Below are 22,982 nucleotides of genomic sequence, written 5' to 3' on the forward strand. Positions count from 1 at the left end.
TCTCCTTTCTTTCCCTCTTTCTGGCTTTGTCTTTAGAACTGGGGTTGACTCTAGGATCCGCGCCCTCTGCCGCCACCTCCCAGAACCAACTGCCTGGGTGGGCCGGTCGGCTTGGACCTCCCTGGAGCAGCTCCACAGCTAACCCTTCCCAGTCAGCTCTTCTGGGCTCTTCCCGGCCTCCCTCTCCTTCTGGCACCATTAACTGCTTCCCAGCTGCACTCTCCCCTCTGCGTCTCCTATGTATAGAAGGCTCAGTGCTTACCAGCGTTTGTTCCTGCAGCAGACCCGAGTTCCCAGCACCCACATCAGGTAGCTCAGGACTGCATGTAACTCCAACTCCAGGGAATCTGATGCCCTCTGGCCTCTTCAGACCGGGGTACACACACACACACACACACACACACACACACACACACACACACACACAACCTTTAAATTTAAAAAATAAAATGAGGGGTTGGGGATTTAGCTCAGCGGTAGAGCTCTTGCCTAGCGAGCACAAGGCCCTGGATTCGGTCCCCAGCTCCGAAAAAAAAGAAAAAAGAAAAAAAAATAAATAAAATGAGCAAGCAGAAATATAAGAAACATAAGCTATAAGTAATAAATAATAAAAATATAAGAAATGCAAGGTATAACTAAATACATTTTCCCAGTCAAACCAAAAACCAAGACCAAACAAGCAAACAAACAAAAAAGTGGGTGGCTACTGAGGAACAACACCTGAAGTTGACCTTTGGCCTACTTTGACCTGAAGTTCACACACACACACACACACACACACACACACACACACACACCCCAGGCACGAAGATACCCATCTTTTCTTTCTTTTTTAAGAGTTCTTTTCTTTCTTCTTTTTTTTTTTTTTTTTTTTTTGCTTTTTCCCCCCTAGACAGTCTCACTATGTAGCCCTGGCTGGCTTTGATCTCTATGTAGACCAGGCTAGCCTCACAAGTGATTCTCCTGCCCCAGCCTCTGAGGTGCTAGAATAAAAGATGTGTACCACATTGCCTGGATGTTTTCTTTTTAACTATGTTTCTGTGTGAGTGTGTGCAGGTGAGTTCAGGTGCCCTGGAAAGTCAAAGGTGTCAATTCCCCTGGAGCTGCAGTTACAGGTAGTTGTGAGTTATCTGATGTGCATTGGGAGCTGAACTCCGGTGCTTAGCAAGTATCTACAAGGGCTCTTTTTTTAAAATATTTATTTATTTATTTTATGTGTAAGTACACTATAACTGTCTTCAGACACACCAGAAGAGGGCATCAGATCTCATTACAGATGGTTGTGAGCCACCATGTGGTTGCTGGGATTTGAACTCAGGACCTTTAGGAAGAGCAGTCAGTGCTCTCAACCGCTGAGCCATCTCTCCAGCCCCTCTACAAGGGCTCTTAAGTATCCGGCCATTTCTCCAGCACTAGAGAGGCAGAGGCAGGTCTATATATAGTAAGTTCCAGGCAGACAGAGGGAAAGAGACAGAAGATTGCAACAGAAATCCTAACATCTGATTATTAACAATTCCAGTAAATGAAATTAAAATAGAGAAAAGTTTGAGCATTGTGGGCCACGCTGCACTCCTGGAACTCAGCAGAGGTAAGAGGATGAGTGTGAGGACAGCCTGGGCTATGTACAATCCCTGTCTAAAAACTAAAGCAAAAGCAAAAAGAGAGGCTCACTCAAGATGTAGTTCAGTCGTTAGAGTGCTTTTCTACAGAAAACGGGATGTAAAAAGTACTGTGCTTCCCCATCCATATAATCTCAGTGCTTAGGCCAGAGGTAGAGGCAGGAGGATCAGAAGTTCAAAGTTACCCTTCACTACATAGGGAGTTTGAAGCTGAAATGGGACATATGAGACCTTGTCTCAAAACCAAAACAAACAACCAGCCAAGGAAAAGCCCAATGGGGATGGAGCCCACAATCGTTGTGGTAGAGAAGCCAGACATGAGTCACAGAGCATGAGATTCCCACTGTAAGAAACGGGAGACTCCACAGAGACAAAAATCAGATTGGTGTTGAGTGGGGATGAAGGAAGGAAATAGTAACTGTGTAAAGGTAGGTTTTCTTTTTTCTTTTTTTCGGAGCTGGGGACCGAACCCAGGGCCTTGCCCTTGCTAGGCAAGCACTCTACCACTGAGCTAAATCCCCAACCCCAAAGTGTGATTTTACCAAAAGCCACTGGGGGCTCTGGGGAAATAGCTCAGTTCTAAAGTGCTTGCCTCATTGAACATTTAGGGTCCAATGAGGCAAGCACTCATTAGACTCATTAGAGAATCACTTTGGAAGTGAGCCTCTGGGCACACTGACAGATTCTCTATGTTAGAATATCCTCTAGGCTTGCCTGTGAGGAGCTAGTCTGGGACAATTGCAATGCAGAGACCCACGTTAATTGTGCAGAGCCGCCAATCACTGAGCTTTGGTTCTGGGCTGTGTAAAAAAGAAAGCAAGTTGAAAACTAGCATTAATTTTGTCTGATTCCTGACTGAAGAAGCATTGGGACCAGCTGCCTCAAGCTCCAACTCTGGTGACTTCCTTGTCATGATAGACTGAGCTCTGAAACTGTGACCCAAAGTAAATGCCTCTTTCCTTAAACTGTTTCTGTCTGGGATTTAATCACAGCATGGAGGAAATCAACAAATACACCTTGCAAACACGAAAACCTGATTTAACCCCAAGAATCCTATATTTAAAAAAAAAAGGGGGGGGTTGGGGATTTAGCTCAGTGGTAGAGCGCTTGCCTAGGAAGCGCAAGGCCCTGGGTTCGGTCCCCAGCTCCGAAAAAAAGAACCAAAAAAAAAAAAAAAAAAAAAGATAGTGGCTAGAGGGATGGCTCTGCAGTTAAGAGTACCTCCTCTTGCTAAGGACCTGGCTTGTGTTCCCAGCACCACATGGTGGCTCACCGCTGTCTGTCTGTAACTCCAGTTTCAGGGGATAGATGGCCTCTTCTGGCTTCTGTGGACTGTGACATAAATGTGGTACACATAAACTCACTATGCAAACACACACACGAACATTTAAAAAATAAATAAACTTGTAATCTCAGTAATAGGGAGTTAGACAGAGAACCTTGGGGCTTACTAGTCAACCCATCTCAACCTTTCCTTTTTTTGTGTGTGTGCTGGGATTAAATCCCTATAGGTATAGCTATAGGTGGCAAAAGATCGTATGACAGGGAATACAGATGTTTAAATAGGAATGGAAGACAGTTACCACCACCTCAGTACTTTCTCTCTGGACTTCTCCCTTCCTTTCTTTTAGGGATTTATTTATTCATTCATTCATTCATTTAATGTATATAAGTACACTGTAGCTATCTTAAGACACACCAGAAGAGGGCATCAGATCCCATTACAGATGGTTGTGAGCCACCATGTGGTTGCTGGGAATTGAACTCAGAACCTCTGGAAGAGCAGTCAGTGCTCTTAACCACTGAGCCATCTCTCCAGCTCTCTATTCCAGGTTTCTTTATTACATGTGTAGCCACGGCCCTTCCTGGCAGCCTTGGCTGTTAGTTCTTGAATTGCTTCTGTTCCCCTTTCATTTTTACTCGAAAGACTTCCCCATCCATCTCTGAGTAGCCTACTTCTTGAGCTGTTTCAGGGGCCTCTTTTACCACCTTCGTGGCCTGACATGTCACCTGTGACCCTTTCCCCAGACCCTGATCCATGTTTTTTTTTTTTTTGTTTGTTTTGTTTTGTTTTGTTTTGTTTTTGAGACTAGGTCTCTCCTTGAACCCAAAGCTCTCTGATTCAGCTAGACATTTTACTCACTGACCCATCTCCCCAGCTCTGAATTGGTCTTCTGCATAGTTAACTTCATAGTATATAGAGTTTACCTCAATAAAGAATTTGCTCTAGCTATAAGGAAAACCTGAAAATTTATATAAGTAGGTGTGGTACAAATCAATAAGGCCAAGATCTTCAGGATGTAGGGGACCCGGTGTAACACCTCCTTCTCCAAAACAGTAACACAACTTGAAATGGGCCAGCAAGCCAAGCACACTCACGCCTTCTGTGGCAAGACCAACCATGGCAACTGAAACTATGGTTCCTGCATGAGAACAGTGGCTGGCAGGGCCTACAGGACCACTCCTGCTGTCACTGACAAGTCAGTGGTCCAAAGACAGAAGGAATCAAAAGACCAGCAGAATCGAGACTGTTTGAGATATCCCTGGCCTGGAATGAGGGTGTTAATGCATGTTTAAAAGAAAGCAGAGATATAAAAGAGTCTTGGTTCTGTTTTTTTGTTTTGTTTGTTTGAGACAGGGTTTGTCTCTGGAACTCTTTCTGTAGATTAGGTTGACCTTGAACTCACAGAGATGTACCTGCCTCTGGAGTGCTGGGGAGAGAGAGTGCCTCCTAAGTGCCCCCACCACCCAGTGTGATATGCAAGGTTTTAAAGTGTTAGATCCTAGGCATCTTCAACATAAGGGTTTGTTAGTTTAGGAATAGAAATGTATTAAGAAAGGAAAGGCCTGGGGCTGGGGATTTAGCTCAGTGGTAGAGCGCTTACCTAAGAAGCGCAAGGCCCTTGGTTCGGTCCCCAGCTCCGAAAAATAGAACCAAAAAAAAAAAAAAAAAAAGAAGAAAGAAAGAAAGGAAAGGCCTGAGAGATTGGCTGCTCTTCCAGAGGTCCTGAGTTCAATTCCCAGCAACCACATGGTGGCTCACAACCATCTGTAATGGGATCTGATGCCCTCTTCTGGTGTGTCTGAAGACAGCAACAATGTACTCACATACATGAAGTAAATAACTAAAATTAAAAAAGAAAAAGAAAAAAAAAAAAAGGAAAGAAAAGGCTCTCCGCGGGTGGGGGTGGGTCAGTAAACTGAAGCAGGAAGCTTCAAGGTGTGGCGCGAAGGAGAATGGCCCCAGAGAGGAGAACTATTTTTCAAAGAATGAGGTGTGTCTCTGGAGGTGGGCATAGAGGTTTAAAAAACTCAGGCCGGGTCTCACTGTCTCTGCTGGCTGCGTGCAGATCAGGATGTAAAGCTCTCAGCAATTGTTCCAGCGCCAGGCCTGGCTGCTTTCCGCCATGATGTTGATGGACTCACTCTAGACTGTAAGCAAGCCCTCAATTAAACGCTTTGTCCTATAAGAGTTGCCTTGGTCGTGGTGTCTCTTCACAGCAGTAGAGCAGCAACCAAGACACTGGGTTTTTTGTTTTTGTTTTTTTTGGTGTTGGGGCCTCAGCCCATGGCCTCACCCATGCAAACTAAGCCCTCTTATGCTCTACAACCCCAGTAATTTAGAAGTTTCATCTTGCAGTTCCCTCATGACTAATACCTTTTTATGTGGTTCCTTGAAATCTTTATTTCTTTCCTTGTGATATTTCTATTCAAACACCTTTTAAAAGTCTGTAGCAGGTATGTATGGTGTGTGCCTGTATGGTGTGCATGCATGGCACACACTGCAAGTGTGGAGTTCAAAGACAACTTTGGGGAGTCAGTTCTCTCCTTTTGCCTTTACACGAGTTCTGGGGATCAGGCTCAAGTCTCCAGACTTGTTCTGTACCTGATGAGAATGAGTCATCTTGCCAGCCCTGTCTTGACTTTTTTTTTTTTTTTTTTTTTTTTGAGATAGGGTCTGTATAGCCTGGCTGTCCTGAAATTTGCAATTTGCTTCATTGTAGACCAGGCTGTCCTCAAACTCACATAGCTCTGCCTGCCTCCTGAGTGCTGGGGTTAAAGGTGTACACATCTGGTTTTTAATTTTTTTTTTCTTTCTTTTTTTTTGGAGCTGGGGACCGAACCCAGGGCCTTGCGCTTGCTAGGCAAACACTCTACCACTGAGCTAAATCCCCAACCCCTGGTTTTTAAATTTTTTAAAATATTTATTATATGTAAGTACACTATAGCTGTCCTCAGACACACCAGAAGAGGGCATCGGATCCCATTACAGATGGTTGTGAGCCACCTTGTGGTTGCTGGAACTCAGGACCTCTAGGAAGAAGCCATCTCTCACCCACCTTTGTTTTCATTTCTTTTTCAAGACAGAAATTTTTTATATAATAGCCACGGCTATCCTGGAACTCATTACATAGACCAAGCTGACCAGACTTACCAAGGTCCGTCTGCCTCTGCCTTCCATGTGCTGGGATTAAAGGCATTTTTTTTGTTTGTTTTTATGAGACATGAGATAGGGTCTCTCTTTGTAACCTTGGCTTTCCTGGATCTTGCTAAGTAGACCAGGCTGGCTTGAACTCACAAAGATCTACCTGCCTCTGCTTCCTGAGTGCTGGCATTAAAGGTAAGTGCTACTACGTTCAGCTCTGCTTTTAAAAATGTATTTGCCAGGCATGGTGAGACGCACCTACAGTTCCAGTACTTAGGGAGCAGAGGCAGGAGAATCTCTAAGTTTAAGGTCACCTGGACTGCACAGAGAACACCAGGCCAGCAGAGTTACACAGTGAGGCCCCATCTCAAAAAAGAAAAAATTATGTGTATGACTGTTTTACCTTCATGTGTGTCTGCACCATGAGCATGCCGGGCACCTGAGGAAACCACAAGAGTAAAGAAGCCAACATGTGGGTGCTGGGAACCAAACCCATGTCCTCCTTAGCAACAGCAGCAAGAACTCTTTTTGTTTTTTTTTTAAAGTTTTATTTATTTATTATGTATAAGTGCACTGTAGCTGTCTTCATCCACACCAGAAGAGGGCATCAGATCTCATTACAGATGGTTGCGAGCCACCATGTGGTTGCTGGGATTTGAACTCAGGACCTCTGGAAGAGCAGTCAGTGCTCTTAACCACTGAGCCATCTCTCCAGCCCCAAACTGATTCTTATATGGAGCAAGGAAAGCTAGGTACAGGCTTAGGCTTGAAATTCTAGTCCTTGGATGGCAGAGACAGGGGGATCACTTGAATCCATGAGTTCCAGGCCAGTCTGGACAACACAGACTCCTCGTAACTCCAAAACAAGATAAAAAACTTGTAAACCAAACAACAACAACAAATACAGCCTTTCACTGGGAACACATTCACTGTGGTGGTGAGCTCTGTTACACTGTTCTATGCGCTCTGTGAGTTCTCTCACCAAGAATCCTCCCGGCCCAAATCCCAGTGAAGAGTGAGGACGAGGATGCATGCACTTGGCCTGGTGTTTCAGGTATTTATTCTTAACATAAGCTGGGGCCTGGGCAGTGAGGAGGGGAACGGTGTGGGTTTTGCTAAACTCACCTGTGGCCAGAGCAACAAAGCCAAAGGGTGAAGGCTGGGGAGGTGACAGCAGCCACGAGGCCTAGCAAGGGGCATGGCGGGGCTTTGGAGGCCCTCTGGAGCACCTGGCTACTTGGCAGCTTGGTCACCTTCAAGTGTGCGTCCTGAGACTGAGGCAGCAGGTGGGAGTGGCAGGTGCTGCTCTGTTGCCTCTCTGGGAACACGACCTCCACAGGGCTCTGCCCAAGGCTTTTTTCTCTCACCTGGGGGAGGGAGTCAACACTAAGACACCCAACAACATATCAGTGAGCCCCCATCTGATTGTAGCTTAACAAACCTGTAATCTGTAATCAACTAAAACTCCCAAACAGCTGTGAGCTTTTCTCTCTCTCTCTTTCTTTCTCTCTCTCCCTCTCCCTCTCCCTCTCTCTTTCTCTCTCTCTTGTTTCTTTTTTTTTAGACAGGGTTTCTCTGTATAGTCCTGGCTGTCTTAGAACTCACTCTCTTCCTGGAACTCAGAGCTCTGCCTGCCTCTGCCTCCTGAGTGCCGAGGGGCGTGGATTAGTGTCACCAACGCCCAGGCTAGCCTCAAACTCAGAGATCCACCCGCTTCCACCTCCCAAGTGTCCAAGTGCACCAGGACAGCCAACTATTTTCTTGAGGTAGCAGGATCTACACCTGATAGCTGCCCAAATAAAAAGACATGGAAGAAGGAGGCTTTGGCCTTTTGCCTGCTTGTCCTCTTTCTCCGTGGAAGGTTCATTTATCCTGTCTCCTGTATTCCTAAGTAGTATTAAAACCTACTTCTTTGGGATTCTGATGGATACTGACTGAAGACCAACAGCTTTCCAGGAACCCTCTAGGACTCTAGCACTGGTTTGGGACTGCCGAGTTATCCAGTCGTGTGGACTGAGCAGCTACTCCATTCTTGGCCTTCCATCAAGAGACAGCCATTGTTAAACTACCCCGGACCTCTGCCAGTTAACACTCCATATAATCTCTATCAATTCTCTTCTTTTAGAGAGGCCTGACTATCCTTTCTCCATAACTCGTGTACCTGTTCCACTTGTCTGAAGACCCGAAGCAGGTTTCCTCGAAGGACACCTTGAAGCTCTTGTTCACCCCAGCCTCGTCTCAGCAACTCCTCTAAGAGCACTGGGTATGTAGACACATCCTCCAGCCCCTGAGGGAACCTGTGCAGATAGCCACCCTGAGACCTCGGTCTTTTTTTTTTTTTTTTTTTGGTTCTTTTTTTCGGAGCTGGGGACCGAACCCAGGGCCTTGCGCTTCCTAGGTAAGCGCTCTACCACTGAGCTAAATCCCCAGCCCCGAGACCTCGATCTTAATCCTGGTCTAGAACCTGCTGTCCCACCAGCCCCAGGCATATATGACTAAAACTAAGGGCTAAATTCTTTAGATTAGTGAACACGTTAGAAAGGATGGATTCAACCTGTGGCTATACCCACACAGATCTTCTGGGCAAGGGCGTGGTACACGAATGGAATTCCTGTTTACCTGGGAATGGGGAGAGGAGGCAGGGGTGAGGACGTGGGGGTGGGGGCTGGAAGACCAGAACTTGTAGGTGAGGTCTGAAGGACGATCAGTCTTTTGGATGGGGAAACTGAGGCTAAGAGATTTGGTGCTACAGCCTAGCCCAAGATAAACCCAGGGGAAATACCTTCCAGACCCATCATAGCTTCCACCAATCCCAATGAATTCAGATCCAATGACTGTCCTGATGTGGTCAAAATGATCTAGAAAGTAGAAGAATTAGCAATTGGGGACATTTCTAATCTGAGGAAATTTGGTCCTGGCCAGTTCCCCCGCCCTCCTGGCTGTGGCAGCTGCTCATGCAGGAGTCCTACATGTGTATAAATCTGAATGTGGTAAGAACTGAGACAAGGCTTGATTAGACCTTTCCTTTCCCCTAGGTTCCCTGAAGACCTTGTGAGGGCTCTGCCTGACCTGTCTAAAGGTGTGGGAATTAACTGTGGTTCAAAGATTGAGAGCAAAAATGGAACTTAGAGGTGTCAAACCCATCAGCACTGACTAGTCTGACATCCAGGTGGCAGTGCCAAGCTGAGTTTAAGGTCCCTGGAAGGTCTGCCATTGTGCAGCATGTGCTAGATTTTAAGAGCTGTCTGAGAGCCCTGGTGGCTACAGTTCAAGTTGGAACTGTGAAGAGTTGAGGTGTGGGTGCAGCAGGGTTGGAGAGATGGCTCAGTGGTTAAAAGCATTGGCTGCCCTTCCAGAGGACCCAGGTTCAATGCCCAGCACCCACATAGTGGCTTACAACTATCTCTAACTCTAATTCCAAGGGAGGTGACATCTTCTGTCCTGGAGACCTCCATGGGGCACCAGGGATGCACATGATACACAGACATATATACAGGGGAAAACAAAACACAAACTTTTTTTTTTTTAATTAAGAGAAGTTGAGGTGGGACTTACCTGCTACAGTGGACACATTAGCAAGCAGACTGCACTGCAGCACCCCCATGGACAGTGTCACCATCACAATGCCACCATTCTTCTTCTACAGGGACAGACAAAGAGGCAGTCAGTCCAGCCTATCTGGACTGATAATGTGCTTGGTTCCCTTGCTGTGGGGACCCTTGAACGACAGCAATCCAGCAGGTGCTGAAAGAACCTTTTCTCTTGGGTTTGGAGGCCTCTGAAATGGATTTGGGCCTGCATTTCGGAGATGGAGGAGGCTTAACCAGCCTGCTACTTGGGGTCAAGTACCTCCTCCCAGACATGGTGGCACGTGCCTGTAAGCCCAGCCTTAGGAGGCTGAGGCAGAATTATGAGGCCCAGGGCAGGCTGATTTATGCAAGATGCCCTATCTCAAACAAACAAACAAACAAACAGGAATCTTCCTCTTTATCCCTTTTAGAATTTTGAGACAGGGCCTTGACAAGTAGCCCAGGCTAGCTTCGACCTCCTGCCTCATGAGGCAGGAGCATGATCTTCCTGCCTCAACCTCTCAAGTATTTGGATTCCTGGCATGTGCCACTATGCCTGGCTTCAAGGCCCTCTAGATAAGTCCTAATCCCAGCACTTGAGAGGCAGAAACAGGTAGGCCTCTGAGTTCAAGGACAGCCTGGGCTACATAGAGAAACCCTGTCTGGGTGGGAAGGGGGATAGACAGGTTAGATGGGTTGTTCTTGACCTTCCTAATTCAGTTCCTCGTGCTGTGGCCCCTGGCCATAAAATTATTTTCATTACTACTTTATGCAATAGCAAGAGATAGCATAATTTTGCTACTGTTGTAGATCATAATATAAATACTTTTGGAGACAGAGATTTGCCAAAGGGGTCTCGATCCAAGGTTGAGAGTTGCTGGTCTAGATAAAGTGAATTTAGTCCTTGGTTCGAGGGTTCTAGGTGGCCACTCCACTTACCAGAAGCTGCAGTATGTCATCAGGAACATTCAGCAAGTTGTCACACACTGATCTAGCCGCTGAATGGGAGAAGATCACAGGAGCCCGAGACGCCTCCAGGGTTTGCTTCACTAAGGTGTCTGAGGCGTGGGACAAATCTATCATCATACCTATGCGGTTCATTTCTTCCACTACTTTCTGCAGGGACAATTGGGTTTGGGAGGGAGAAGAGTGTGTCAGGGAGCAAAGGGTGTTCAGGTATCTGTAGGACATACAGGGTAGAGGAGAGGGGACATGCTAGAACCGTCACCTCTCCAAAGCTCGTCAACCCGCTGATGTTGGTGTAGAAATGGTGTCTGAATTTCGTGGCACTTTCTGCCCTGCAAGACAAGAGAAAACAAATCTTGCTGGCTTATAGCTTGGCTATCAGTGACTGGGGCTCTGTTTTTCCATCCTACATCTAGAACAGATGAGAACCGGGCTCAGCTACTTTCTGGAAGTGTGAGGAACCAGCGAGGAGTCCAGCCTCTGTCCAGCCTCCCCAAAAGGGTCGCTTTAACTTCACTTCCTTTGTCAGGCCCATGCCAGGAAGGGCCTCACCACACCGTTCTCCTTCGCCACACGTCTGACAGGCCACCCAGCCAGGCACTGTGCTCACCAGGGTGTGCTGCACGTGAAGGTAAGTGTCAGGTAGCGGACTCCTAGCTCGTAGAAACTGCGCAGCACAGCGAGGCTGGTGTCCAGTGAGTGACCACCCTCTAGTCCAATGAGGCAGGCCAGCTTCTGAGTGCTATTCAGACCTAGAAAGGTTGGCAGGAGGGGGAGGAATCAAAGGGCTGCATCCCAAGGAAAGAACCACTGGGGTCAAACCCATGTTTGTTGGCTCACCATCAGCTGAGGTCACAAGCTCCAACTCCGGGTAAGCAGAACACATGCGTCGGATGAGGTCAATCTGCTCCAGGGCTACGCGCACGGCATCCCGATCCTGGGTTTGGCATGGGATGTAGGCTGACCAGAACTAGGAGTGAGTCCAGAGGTCCACAGTGAGGCCAGTAAGCTTTTGGCCTACCATTCCTTCCTTAGCGCCCACAGCACCCATTTAAGTCAATGGCTCTCCATAGTACCCTCATGATAACTAAGCCTGCTAGCCTGTGTCCCTGCTGTGGACGAGTGACACACAGCTGCAGTTTGTCCATGATCCTGTGTGAATGTCCCAGGCAATGTTAACCATAGCCTTTGTGGGTCCAGCAACACCACCCCCCCCACACACACAAGGGATTTTATATGTATTTCCACTGAACCCAAGCATCTAAATAGCTCTTCTGTGTTGACCTTCAAAGCCTTTGTATGCTCTTACATAATGGTGGACTGCATGCTCTAAATGCCTAGTTTTTGAGAGCCTGGCCTACTCAGGTTTCTGTGGTCCCAACGTTCCCATCATTCTGACACTGCGTTACCTGGGCACCCACAAGGCCATCCCTGAGCCTATCCAGGCTGGTCTGGCCACGGGTGAAATTGTGCAGATTCACATCCTGCAGCTTGTTCTGGAAAAGTTCTCTCAGGAGCAGAGGCAGGTCGTTGTGGCTGGAGATGTTGTGGTTAGTGTGAGAACACGGCCTCCAGAGCAGGGCAGTTCCATGGGCAATGGGGTCAAAGGGAGGGGAGGTACCCGTGTATGGCAAAAGGGAAGGTAGGGGTGTGTGTGTGTGTGTGTGTGTGTGTGTGTGTGTGTGTGTGTGTGTATAGTGGTGGTGGTGGTGGGGCTCCTAGATAGTATAGTTTAGCCCCCAATGCCTCACACCCGCATATACGCACCCATCCACAAGTGGGAAGTCTCGCATCAGGGCCAGTGCTTGCTCTCGAAGGCGAGGGTCACTGGTCACGCCTGACGTAGTTGTGTCATTAGGAATGCCTGGAGTGGTCATGGCACTGGAGGCTCCCGGTGAGGTCGGAGCACTGGAGAGGCTCGGAGTAGTCTGGTTGCAGGTTACCCATAGTGACGGAATTATAAGTAACACCCCCAACAGGGATAGCCGGTGCCCCAGAGGCCTCAAGCTGAGCGCGCGTGGACCCTCAGGACCCGTGGGTTGCATGTTGCTCAGTCTTGGTCACAAAAGCCTGAGAAGGGCAGGGATAGGGCAGAGGGTGACAATGGGGTTCGGACCTTCGATTCAGGGTACCCTAGGACGTCGCCTTGCTTGTAAGGGCTTCCAGTCACCCTGCTCTGCAACGGACGCTCTGGAATTTTCCACTCCTACAAACGCAGTCGCTAGAGGGCGCCACTGCCCTTCCGTTTCCCCAAGCAAAAGGGCGCCCCCTTGGGCCTGGCGGGTCTCTGTTTGCAGCATGCATCAACTACCTCATTGCTGTTTGTGGCTGAGTTGAAGGAGCCAAATAGTGGGGAACAACAGTCAGGGAGGGGCCCAGAAATCTAACTAATCTCACCCCCCCCCACTAGACCTATGTGTCTGAAAGTGCTGGTGCCCTCAGTGAAGTCAAATATTCTGTGATATGCTAAGTTCCGCTTAGAGGAGTGAAATAGGTCTGTGTGGGTTTTGTTAGGTTTCAGCCTTGTTTTTGAGGTGAGGTCTTGTTATGTTGCCTGGGCTGGCCTGGAACTCCTGAACTCTCTCTATCGGTAATACTACTATCATCTGGGGATACACTACCACCAACGGAAGAGAGACTGCTGGATGTATAATCCTAGAAGTCAGAAGGCAAAGGCGGGCTGTGAGTTTGTAGCCATCTTGGGTAACATAGCAATACCCTACATCAAAAGAAAACAATAACAAAACCCATCAAGTCATGTGTAGTAACTCGTGCACATAATTCCAACACTTGGAAGATTGATGCAGGAGGATGTCAAAGCATTCAAAGCCAACCTGTGCTACACAGAGTTCCAGGCCAGCCGGAACTATATGGAGAAAGATCCTGTTCTCTGAGAAACCTGCATCTTTATTAATTTCCTTTTCCTTTTAAAGATTTATTTATTTATTCTATCTAAGTACACTGTAGCTGTCTTCAGATACACCAGAAGAGGGCATCAGATCTCTTTACAGATGGTTGTGAGCCACCATGTGGTTGCTGGGAATTGAACTCATGACCTCTGGAAGAGCAGTCGGGTGCTCTTAACCGCTGAGCCATCTCTCCAGCCCCTAATTTCCTTTTCCTAAGTACCCCACCCCTCCCTGAACATTTCTTTCAATATATACTAAGACCGTTTCATAATACATTTCTGGGGTTGGAGAGATGGCTCAGCGGTTAAGACTACTGTCTTCTCTTCTAGAGACCCTGAGTTCAATTCCCAGCAACCACATAGTGGCTCACAACCACCTAGAGTGGGATCTAGTGCCCTCTTCTGGTATGCAAGTGAATGTGCAGGTGAAGCACTTATACATAAAATAATAATTAATAATAATAATAATAATAATAATAATAATAAATTTCTACTGTCCTCACAAAGAAAATGAAGGCCATCAAGATGACTCAGCGGGTACAGGCTCTTGCCGTGCCAGTCAAACTGTTTGAGTTCTATGTCTAGATATTTTACATTTATTTTGCTTTCTGAGACAGATTTCTCTGTGTAGCCCTGGCTGTCCTGGAACTTGCTCTGTAGACCAGGGTCACTTACTCTACCACTAAATTATACCCTAGATTTTACTTAACTTTTTCATTTTCTTTTTTTAAAATCTCATTTTATTATTAGCACTATGTATGTGAAGGATTAGGGTGGGGTGCCTACATGCTGTGGCATTCAGATTGAGGTCAGAGGCCAGTTTCGGGGGAGTCTGCTCTCAGCTTCCACCTTGCCGAGGCAGGGTCTCTTTTGTTTCTGTTGTTATGCTTCAGACTCTTCTAGCTGGCTCAAATGCTTGCCAGAGATTCTGTCTCTGCCTCCCATCTTCCTGCAAGGGTGCTGGGATTACAGATGCATGCCACTGCATCTGGCTTTGTTTTAAAAATGAGATCTGGCAGTGGCACATGCCTTTAATCCCAGCACTCACGAGGCAGAAGCAGGTGGATCTCTGAGTTTGAGGCCAGTTGATTCTACAGTTCCAGGCTACCCAGGGCTGCATGTGTGACCCTGTATGTATACATACATACATACATACACATACATATACATATACATATATATATATATATTCTTTTATGAGTACACTGTTGCTGTCTTAGACACACCAGAAGAGGGCATCAGATCCCATTACAGAGATGGTTGTGAGCCGCCATGTGGTTGCTGGAAATTGAACTCAGGACCTTTGGAAGAGCAGTCAGTGCTATTAACTGCTGAGCCATTTCTCCAGCCTGAGACCCTATTATTTTTTCAAGACAGGTTTTCTCTGTGTAGTACTGGCTGACCTTAACTCCTGAAATCACATCGCTTAGACTCCTTGCCAAAGAATCACTCACACCAGACAGACAGACAGGCAGGCAGACAGACACTACAGCAGGGGGAGGGTGGGCTGTCTTTCCAATGTTCCAGCTCTTCTCATATTCTCCTAAGTGGCAGATGGCTCTGCTTGCCAGTGTCTTTTGGCTGTCACAGACTAGCCTTGGCATTCAGAGCATTTCTACCTGCAGGGCAGAGTCAGCCCCATAAAATGGATATGCTGGCATATGCCTATAATCCCAGCACTCAGGAGGCTGAGGCAAAAGGATTGTCACAAGTTTGAGGACAGCCTGGATTACATAGCAAGATTATTCCCAAAAAATAAAAGATTAAGTCCCAGCACCATAAGACCCCATAAGTATCTAGTTCCCACTGGCACCCACCTTTTCCTTTGTTTCTACAGTCAAGGAAGGTGCACACAGCTTTTGGAATTCATCTTCTGAGCTCACCTCAGTGTCACCTTTCCAGCAACTACACAGTCACAAAGTTAGTTCACACCTATAATCGCAGCAATGAGAAGGCTGGGTCAGGAAAAGTGTCTTGCACTAGGGGGCATTCTCTACTGTAAAATGTAATACTATAGAATGTAATATACAATGTACTATACAATATAGGCCAAGCCAGGCTATAAACCTTGTTTCAAAACAAACAAAACCCAAACAATAAAGAAATCAAAATTTAAAAGTAAAGATAACACTATTAGAACTTACTGGTTGACAGGTTAGAGCAAAGCCAAAATGGAGTCTGAGGCAAAGGGGAAAACTTCTGACAAGATGTTATATGAGTGTGGCTCATCCATTAGCTGACCCCACCATCTATTTTTTGACTAAGAGTTTATTGAGATCCATTGTATGCCAGCCAGTGAGCTTTGAGTCATGCAGAAACTATGGGATGAGACAGAGGGACATGATGGACTGCATCTTTAATGTCAGACCTCTAGATTCTGAAGCAAGATGGCCAGCAAGTTTGAGGCCAGCCAATAAGTCTAGTCTATAAGTTGATCTACAAGCTATCCAGGGATACATAGCAACTCTGCCTTAAAAAATTGTATACAACTAGGGATAGGGGCTCACCAAGACTGAACTGACAACTAGGGATCTTGTCTGGGTCTGACCTAGGTTTTCAGAATATATTAAGTAGCTTCATGTTCTTGTGGGATATCTTATAGTAGGACCAGGGGCTATCTCTGATATTTTTGCCTGCTTTTGGGACCCTTTTCCTCCTACTGGGTTGCCTTGTCCAGCCTTAATATAAGGGAGGTGCCTAGTTTTATTGTAACCTGATATGCCATGTTTGGTTGATATCTCTGGGAGGCCTGTTCTTTTCTGAAAGGAAACTGAGGGGCAGATCTGGAGAGGAGGACTGGGAGGAAGGAGGGAGGGGAAACTGTGGTCTAGATGCAGTATATCAGAGAAGAATAAATATAAAGAAAATATAGGGTGTTAAAATAAGTAATAGGGGCTGGAGCGATGGCTCAGCGGTTAAGAGCACTGACTGCTTTTCTGGAGATCCTGAGTTCAATTCCCAGCAACCACATGTAATGAGGTCTGATGTCCTCTTCTGGTGTGTCTGAAGACAGCGACAGTGTACTTATATATAATAAATAAATCTTTTTTTTAAAGTGATAGAATATGCAGGTATCCACGATTGGAGTTGTAGCTTAGTGATATAGTACTTAAGTGGCTTGTGCAAGGCTCTGAGTTTGAGTCTCAATAACAACAACACAGACACACATGCTACAATTTCAGACAATTATAATTACTATGGAAACAAGGTTCTGTGTGGTAGCTTATGCCTACAATCCCAGCACTTGTTAAGCCAATGGAAGAGGAATACAGAGAATTCAAGGGTAGCTTAGACTCTGTGATGGTTTGTATATGTTTGGGCTAAGGAATAGCACTTGTTGGAGTGGGTGTGTCACTGTGAGAGTGGGCTTTTTTTTTTTTTTCGGAGCTGGGGACCGAACCCAGGGCCTTGTGCTTGCTAGGCAAGTGCTCTACCTCTGAGCCAAATCCCCAACCCCAGAGAGTGGGCTTTTAATACCCTAGTCCTAGCTGCCTGGAAGCCAGTCTTCTACTAGCAGCCTTCAGATAAAGATGTAGAACTCTCAGCTCCTGTACCATGCCTGCCTGGATGCTGTCATGCTCTCATCTTGATGACAATGGACTGAACCTCTGAACCTGTAAGCCAGCCTCAAACATATGTGGTCCTTTATAAGAGCTGCCTTGGTCATGGTGTCTCATAGCAGTAAAACTCTAACTAAGACAGACTCCATAATTAATTGTGTGCAAACCTGAGCCGTATAGCCCTGTCTGCAAGAAAGAAGAAAAAAAGAAGAGACGTGTAAGTGGTCTGTTAGACAAAGTGGTCAAGGGAAGGTTTCAGCAGAGATGGCAGTGAGTCAGGGGAGTAGGAGGAAGGCTTTCTGGAGGAAACAGCTTCCTGTGACACGGAAACGAGGCTGACATGTTCCAGCTGTAGTGGAAAGGACTAATATGACCAGTGAGGAATGACTCGAGTAGGTGCTGGACAGGCGACAGCAGGCCTTGTCAGCCTGCTCTTGTTTTGGGTCTAAAAGGAAGTAATAGGAGGAGTCTGGATTGGAGGTTGGAGGGTGAAGAGAGCTGACATAGATGATGAAAAGGTTACTCTGGCTGCAGCAAGCTAAGGCAAGGTGATGGGTGTGACCAAAGGAAAGGCTGCCAGCAGTAAAGCTGAAATTGTTCCTAAGGGAGGGGAAGGAGGGCTGTCTGCAGAGTAGGAACAGCCTAGAGCTGGGCGTGTGTTCCAAGACCACCAGTCAGCAGCCTAGGACAGGAGGCAGCTGCCATAAGCAACTCTCTATATTTAATACTAGTCAGCCCGCCCTGTACACAGCACACATCTTTGGGGGCCAGAGCAGCAAGGCTGATGCTTCTTTCTCAGGCCAGACCAGGAAGTCCCTAGAAGCTAAGCTACCCTGTGCAGGCAAAGCTCTTCTCAACCAACAACTCTATTGGTTCACCACAGTACCTCTGACAATTGGTGTGATAGAGACCAATTTGTGGTTACTGGAGAGATCAGAGAGGTTGGCAATTCTGAGACAGGAGAACAAACAAAAAAGACAAAGAAAACCCCTCACTTTTGGCTCTTAAGAGTGACAGGTTTTGAACTGGAGAGATGGATTAGTGGTTAAGAGCACTTGGTCTTGCAGAGCACTGGGGTTCAGTTCCCAGCACCCACATGGTGGCTCACAATCATCTGAATGTCCAGTTCCAGAGGATCTGATGAAGGCACCTGGCACACTCATGGTATACATACATCCATGGAGGCAAAGCACATAAAACAAACAAATAAACAATGATAGATTGTAGCATCCACACCAGTTTTTAGGGTGAAGGCCCAGAAATACATGGTTAAAAGCTTCCAATAGCTGACCATATTGGTACATGCCTATACTCCAGCTACTTAAGAGGCTGAAGCAGGAGGATTGCTTAAGCTATAACATGAAGGATAGGTTTGATAACTGGGGGCTTCCATACCTCTAAACAAACAAGAAAAAGCTTCCCCAAAATTACCAGTGTATAGGAACAGGGGACAGAGGGAAACATTAAATGACATTATAGGATATCATAGGTAAACTCCAAAATGTGGAAAGTGGAGCAGATAGAGAGGATCTGAGATTGGGGGAGAAGAAACCATGATCAGAATATATCATATGAAAAAAGTTATCTTCAATAAAAAATTTTAAAATCAACAAAAATACCAAGGACAGAACCAGCAATCCTTTTAGGAGTTAATTTTTTTTTTGTCCTAGGAGTGATGGTGTGTGCTTTCAATCCCAGCATTCCAAAGAGCAGTCAGTGGCAAGCAAACTCTGGAGTTAGAGCCCACACTGGAGTGGAGTGAGGTCTAATAGTGACACCCTGTTTCAAAAGCAAAACAAGGAGCTGGAGAGATGGCTCAGTGGTTAAGAGCACTGTCTGCTCTTCCAGAGGTCCTGAGTTCAATTCCCAGCAACCACATGATGGCTCACAACCATCTGTAATGGGATCCGATGCCCTCTGCTGGTGTGTCTGAAGACAGATGCAGTAATATTCACATACATAAAATAAATAGATAAGTCTTTTTAAAAGAGCAAAACAGGGGTTGGGGATTTAGCTCAGTGGTAGAGCAGTTGCCTAGCAAGCACAAGGCCCTGGGTTTGGTCCCCAGCTCCAAAAGAAAAAAAAAAGAGCAAAACAAAGTCAATTGCAAGGAATTATTTTTTAAGGGGGAAGAACTACTAAGCTATGACAACTACAGGTAATAAGGAGTATCTTTCAAATAAACAATTAAAAAAATAGTGGTAGTGTACGTTTTAATCCCAGTACTCAGAGGCCAGAGGATCATGAATCTGAAGACAACCTGGTATACGGAGCAAGTTCCAGGACAACCAATCAGGAAATGAATGAATGAAATTCAAGTAAATAAATACATAAATAAAATTTAAAGATTGGGTAGCCAAGGAACTCAGGTCTTTAGACTTGGCAGCAAGCTTCTTATCCCACTGAGCCCTCTCATAGGCCCCTAGTTACTTTTGGCTTTTTTAATTTGTGTGTGTGTGTGTGTGTGTGTGTGTGTGTGACAATATGCATGTAGAGGTCAGAGGACAACTGTCTCAACTGTCTTTCCTTCCATATGTGAGTCTCAGGGATTGAACTCAGGTGATCAGGCTTTGGCAAAGAGACCTTTGTCCACTGGGACATTTATTTTTCAGAGACTATTAACTATATAAACCCAGGCTAGCTTCAAACTCTTGCTCCATCTTCCTCAGCTTTTTATTATTTAATTTTGTGTGTGAGAGGAGGTATATGTATATGTCCCAAAATACTTGTGGAGGTCAAAGGACAACTCGGAATTAATTGATTCTTTCCTTCTGCTATGTCTATCCTGGGGTCTAAACTCAGCTCCTCAGGTTTAGTAGCAAGTACCTTAACTTACTATCTTACCAGGTCCTGGCCTTGACCTTCTGAGTGCTACAATCATAATTGTGTGCCACCAGACCTGAAGCCTCTTGCTTTTTTTTTGAGGCAGGGACTCATGTAGCACGGGCTAGCTTCATATTCAGTATGTAGCCAAGGTTGACCTTGAACTTATGATCTTCTGAATTCCACCTCCCAGATGAAAGAATCTGAAGGGTGTGCCTGCACCATCCATGTGAACCCTGCAGCCCACCTCTTATATCTCTAAAGACCTCAATCATAAAAAGATGAGAGTTCTATCAATTCACTCTTGGGACAGAATAAAGTCAAGAAAAGTCTGTCTGACCAGGGACGGTGGTTCATGCTCTTAATCTCAGTATTTGGGAGGCAGAGGCAGGCAGATCTCTGTGTTCAAGACCAGCAGGGCCTGAATAGTTCCAAATGCAGTAAGGGCTATGTAGTGAGACCCTATCTCAAAAAAAAAAAAATGCCTGTCCCCAGTGACATGCCTCCTTTGACAAGGTCATACCTTCCCATCCTTCCCAAACAGTTCCAGTAAATGAGGATCAAGCATTCAAATATATGAGCCCAGTGGGGGCAGGGCTTCTTGGATTTTTTTTTTGTTGTTGTTATATTTTGTTTTTACCCCAGCCAGCCTATGGAAGCCAGTCTTATTCAAACCACTATAGCCTGGTCCAACTCAGGGACCAGTTATTCATGTTCAATACCGAGGGCGGATGACATTCCATCTCTAGGCAAGTGTTCATTTAGAAAATTCCTAAGCTTCAGTAACTTAGCCTTTTCTTTCCTGTATAAAGTGATTCCGTTCGGATTTTTCTCTTTTTAATTTTTGAGACAGTGACCCTAGTCCAGGTAACCTACATCATCTGCACATAGATAAGACTGGCTCCAAACTTGTGGCAATCGTCCCCCCGACCCTCCATGGACTGGGATTAGAGGCATGCAACCCGTGTCTGGCCAGACCTGTTCTTGGTTAGACTCAGTAAACACAAATGCACCTTATGGTCTGGGGACAAGTGGATTAGTTCGAGGAAGAGCTGTGGGTGAGCTCTGACAGAACTTCAGGCGCTTTACCAAGCTGTTATGGGAAAGCACATTCACTCTCTGAGGCCTGCAGGCCTTTACCAAGCTGTTATGGGAAAGCACATTCACTCTCTGAGGCCTGCAGGCTGAAGTTGCTGGGCACTGGAGGAAAGGGTGGTGTCATACAAATGGGAAGAACAGAGGATCTATGGGTTGTGGAAGGGAAAGGAGAGTTCAAGCTGGAGATCTAAGAAGTCATCTTTGATGTGGGCTGTGGTAGCACATGCCTTTAATCCTAGCCAAAAAAAAGGCTCTTCAAGAATGAACATCTCGGGGTTGGGGATTTGGCTCAGTGGCAGAGCGCTTGCCTAGGAAGCGCAAGGCCCTGGGTTCGAGCCAAAAAAAAAAAAAAAAAAAAAAAGAATGAACATCTCTAGACCTCTTGTCCACTCTACCCTACCATGTGGCCTTTCAAACAGGTTAGAACTGGACACTTAACCTCAAGAGGTGGAGACCAGTCTGAACAAAATAGTTTTTTGGTTTTTGTTTTTTTGTTTGTTTGTTTTGTTTTTGTTTTTTGTCTCAAAAGGGCTGAGGGGCCGCAGAGACAGCTCACGTTTGAGAGCACTGACTGTTCTTGCAGAGGACCTAAGTTCATTTCCTAGCACCCATATCAGCAGCTGATAACTGCCTGCAACTCCAGCTCCACGGGAACTGATGCCACTGATAGCTATAGCCATCTGCTCCTGCCAAGCACACACAAACACATACAAGCACACACAAATCTACATAATTCCAAACAAATCTTTTACAGTGTGCATGGTGGTACTCACTTTTATCCCAGAACTGGGGAGGCAGAGGCAGGAGGATCACTGAGTTTGAGGCCAGCCTGGTCTACAGGATGAGTTCCAGGACAGCCAGGGCTACACGGAGAAACCTGTCTGAAAAAATTGAAAAAAACATTTTTTTCAAGGGGGTTGGGGTGAGGTGACGGTGTAAGGCTTAAGCAAGCTGCCCAGCTCAGAAGAGCCAGGTAATAAGCTATGTATGACCTCCAAAGCATCTGTAACCCCAGTGACGCTGAGGTGGGACAGAAGAATTGCTGGGGCTTTGGGGCTGAAGGTTGAATCCATGCCTTGGAGGAATAAGGTAGAGATGAAACAGGTAGGACATTGGTTGCTCTCTTCTGCCATTTGCCTCTGTGCTTGCCTGCAAAGGTTCTGGTACAGAAATCCAAACCTATGGGGCTGGAGAGATGGCTCAGTGGTTAAGAGCACTGACTTCTCTTCCAGAGGTCCTGAGTTCAATTCCCAGCAACCACATGGTGGCTCACAGCCATTTGTAATGGGATCTGATGCCTCTTCTGGTGTGTCTGAAGACAGCTATAGTGTACTCATGTACATGAAATAAATAAATCTTTAAAAAAAGGTCCAAACCTATATAATACAAATAAATGCATTACATTTATACACACTCTCACACACACAGAGTTCAAGGCCACTTGCAGATAGACCCTTTACTACATTTAGACAATGTCTCAAAAAAATGGAAAAAGAAAATTCAGCATAAACAAGGTTACACTTGAGTGTGGTTGAAACACAGTTTGAACGAACAGGTCTTCAGACAAGCTGCTAGCCAGGGTGGGACCAGTTCTTGACAAATTTATCTGACACTGTTTTTTCCCAAACATACTCATTAAAGCTCAGGGACGGCAGACCTTGAAAAACCCTTCTCATTTGCGGGAGAAGAAAATGAGGGGTATCAACTGCAGCTAGCTCGAGGTTCTACCATTCTTATGGACATGGGCCACACATGCGGGCCTCCCACGACTCCCAGCTGCTTCCCATAAGCCAAGTGTATTTACAGAGGCAGCCCTTCAAGGGGACCCAGAGTAGTGGCAGGGCAAGGCTGTGTCTGGCATGCCAAGCAGAGAGGTGGGCTTCAGCCAGAAACAGGAAGGGGATGTGGTGGGAAGGACCCTGGAGCATCCGAGGAGAAAGCGGAAGTGACTGATGAGTTCTGGTTTTCCCTGCAGCGCCCGTGCCTCCCACAGCTCCTTCTTCCCCCGGATAC

General features: G+C 46.2%; 1 protein-coding gene across 2 annotated transcripts; it reads right to left on the reverse strand.

The window, feature by feature from the left end:
* Positions 1 to 7,082: 7,082 nt before the first annotated feature.
* Positions 7,083 to 15,420, reverse strand: Dpep3 (dipeptidase 3). Of its 2 annotated transcripts, XM_087594972.1 has the most exons (11): positions 15,306 to 15,420; positions 12,348 to 12,650; positions 11,990 to 12,116; positions 11,421 to 11,550; positions 11,191 to 11,332; positions 10,843 to 10,912; positions 10,554 to 10,730; positions 9,601 to 9,685; positions 8,828 to 8,903; positions 8,207 to 8,342; positions 7,083 to 7,412 (listed from the first exon to the last, which is right to left on the reverse strand). In XM_087594972.1, the coding sequence occupies exons 2-11, from the start codon at positions 12,623 to 12,625 to the stop codon at positions 7,167 to 7,169; spliced, it is 1,467 nt and encodes a 488-aa protein (XP_087451098.1). In that variant the 5' UTR covers positions 12,626 to 12,650; positions 15,306 to 15,420; the 3' UTR covers positions 7,083 to 7,166. The 2 variants fall into 2 exon arrangements, with proteins under 2 accessions (XP_087451098.1, NP_001008384.1); NM_001008383.1 differs by lacking the exon at positions 15,306 to 15,420 and having other exon boundaries at positions 7,087 to 7,412; positions 12,348 to 12,740.
* Between the last annotated feature and the right edge of the window lie 7,562 nt (positions 15,421 to 22,982).

This window comes from Rattus norvegicus, chromosome 19 (assembly GCF_021556685.1).
Source record: "Rattus norvegicus strain SHRSP/BbbUtx chromosome 19, alternate assembly SHRSP_T2T, whole genome shotgun sequence".
Lineage (NCBI taxonomy): Eukaryota > Metazoa > Chordata > Mammalia > Rodentia > Muridae > Rattus > Rattus norvegicus.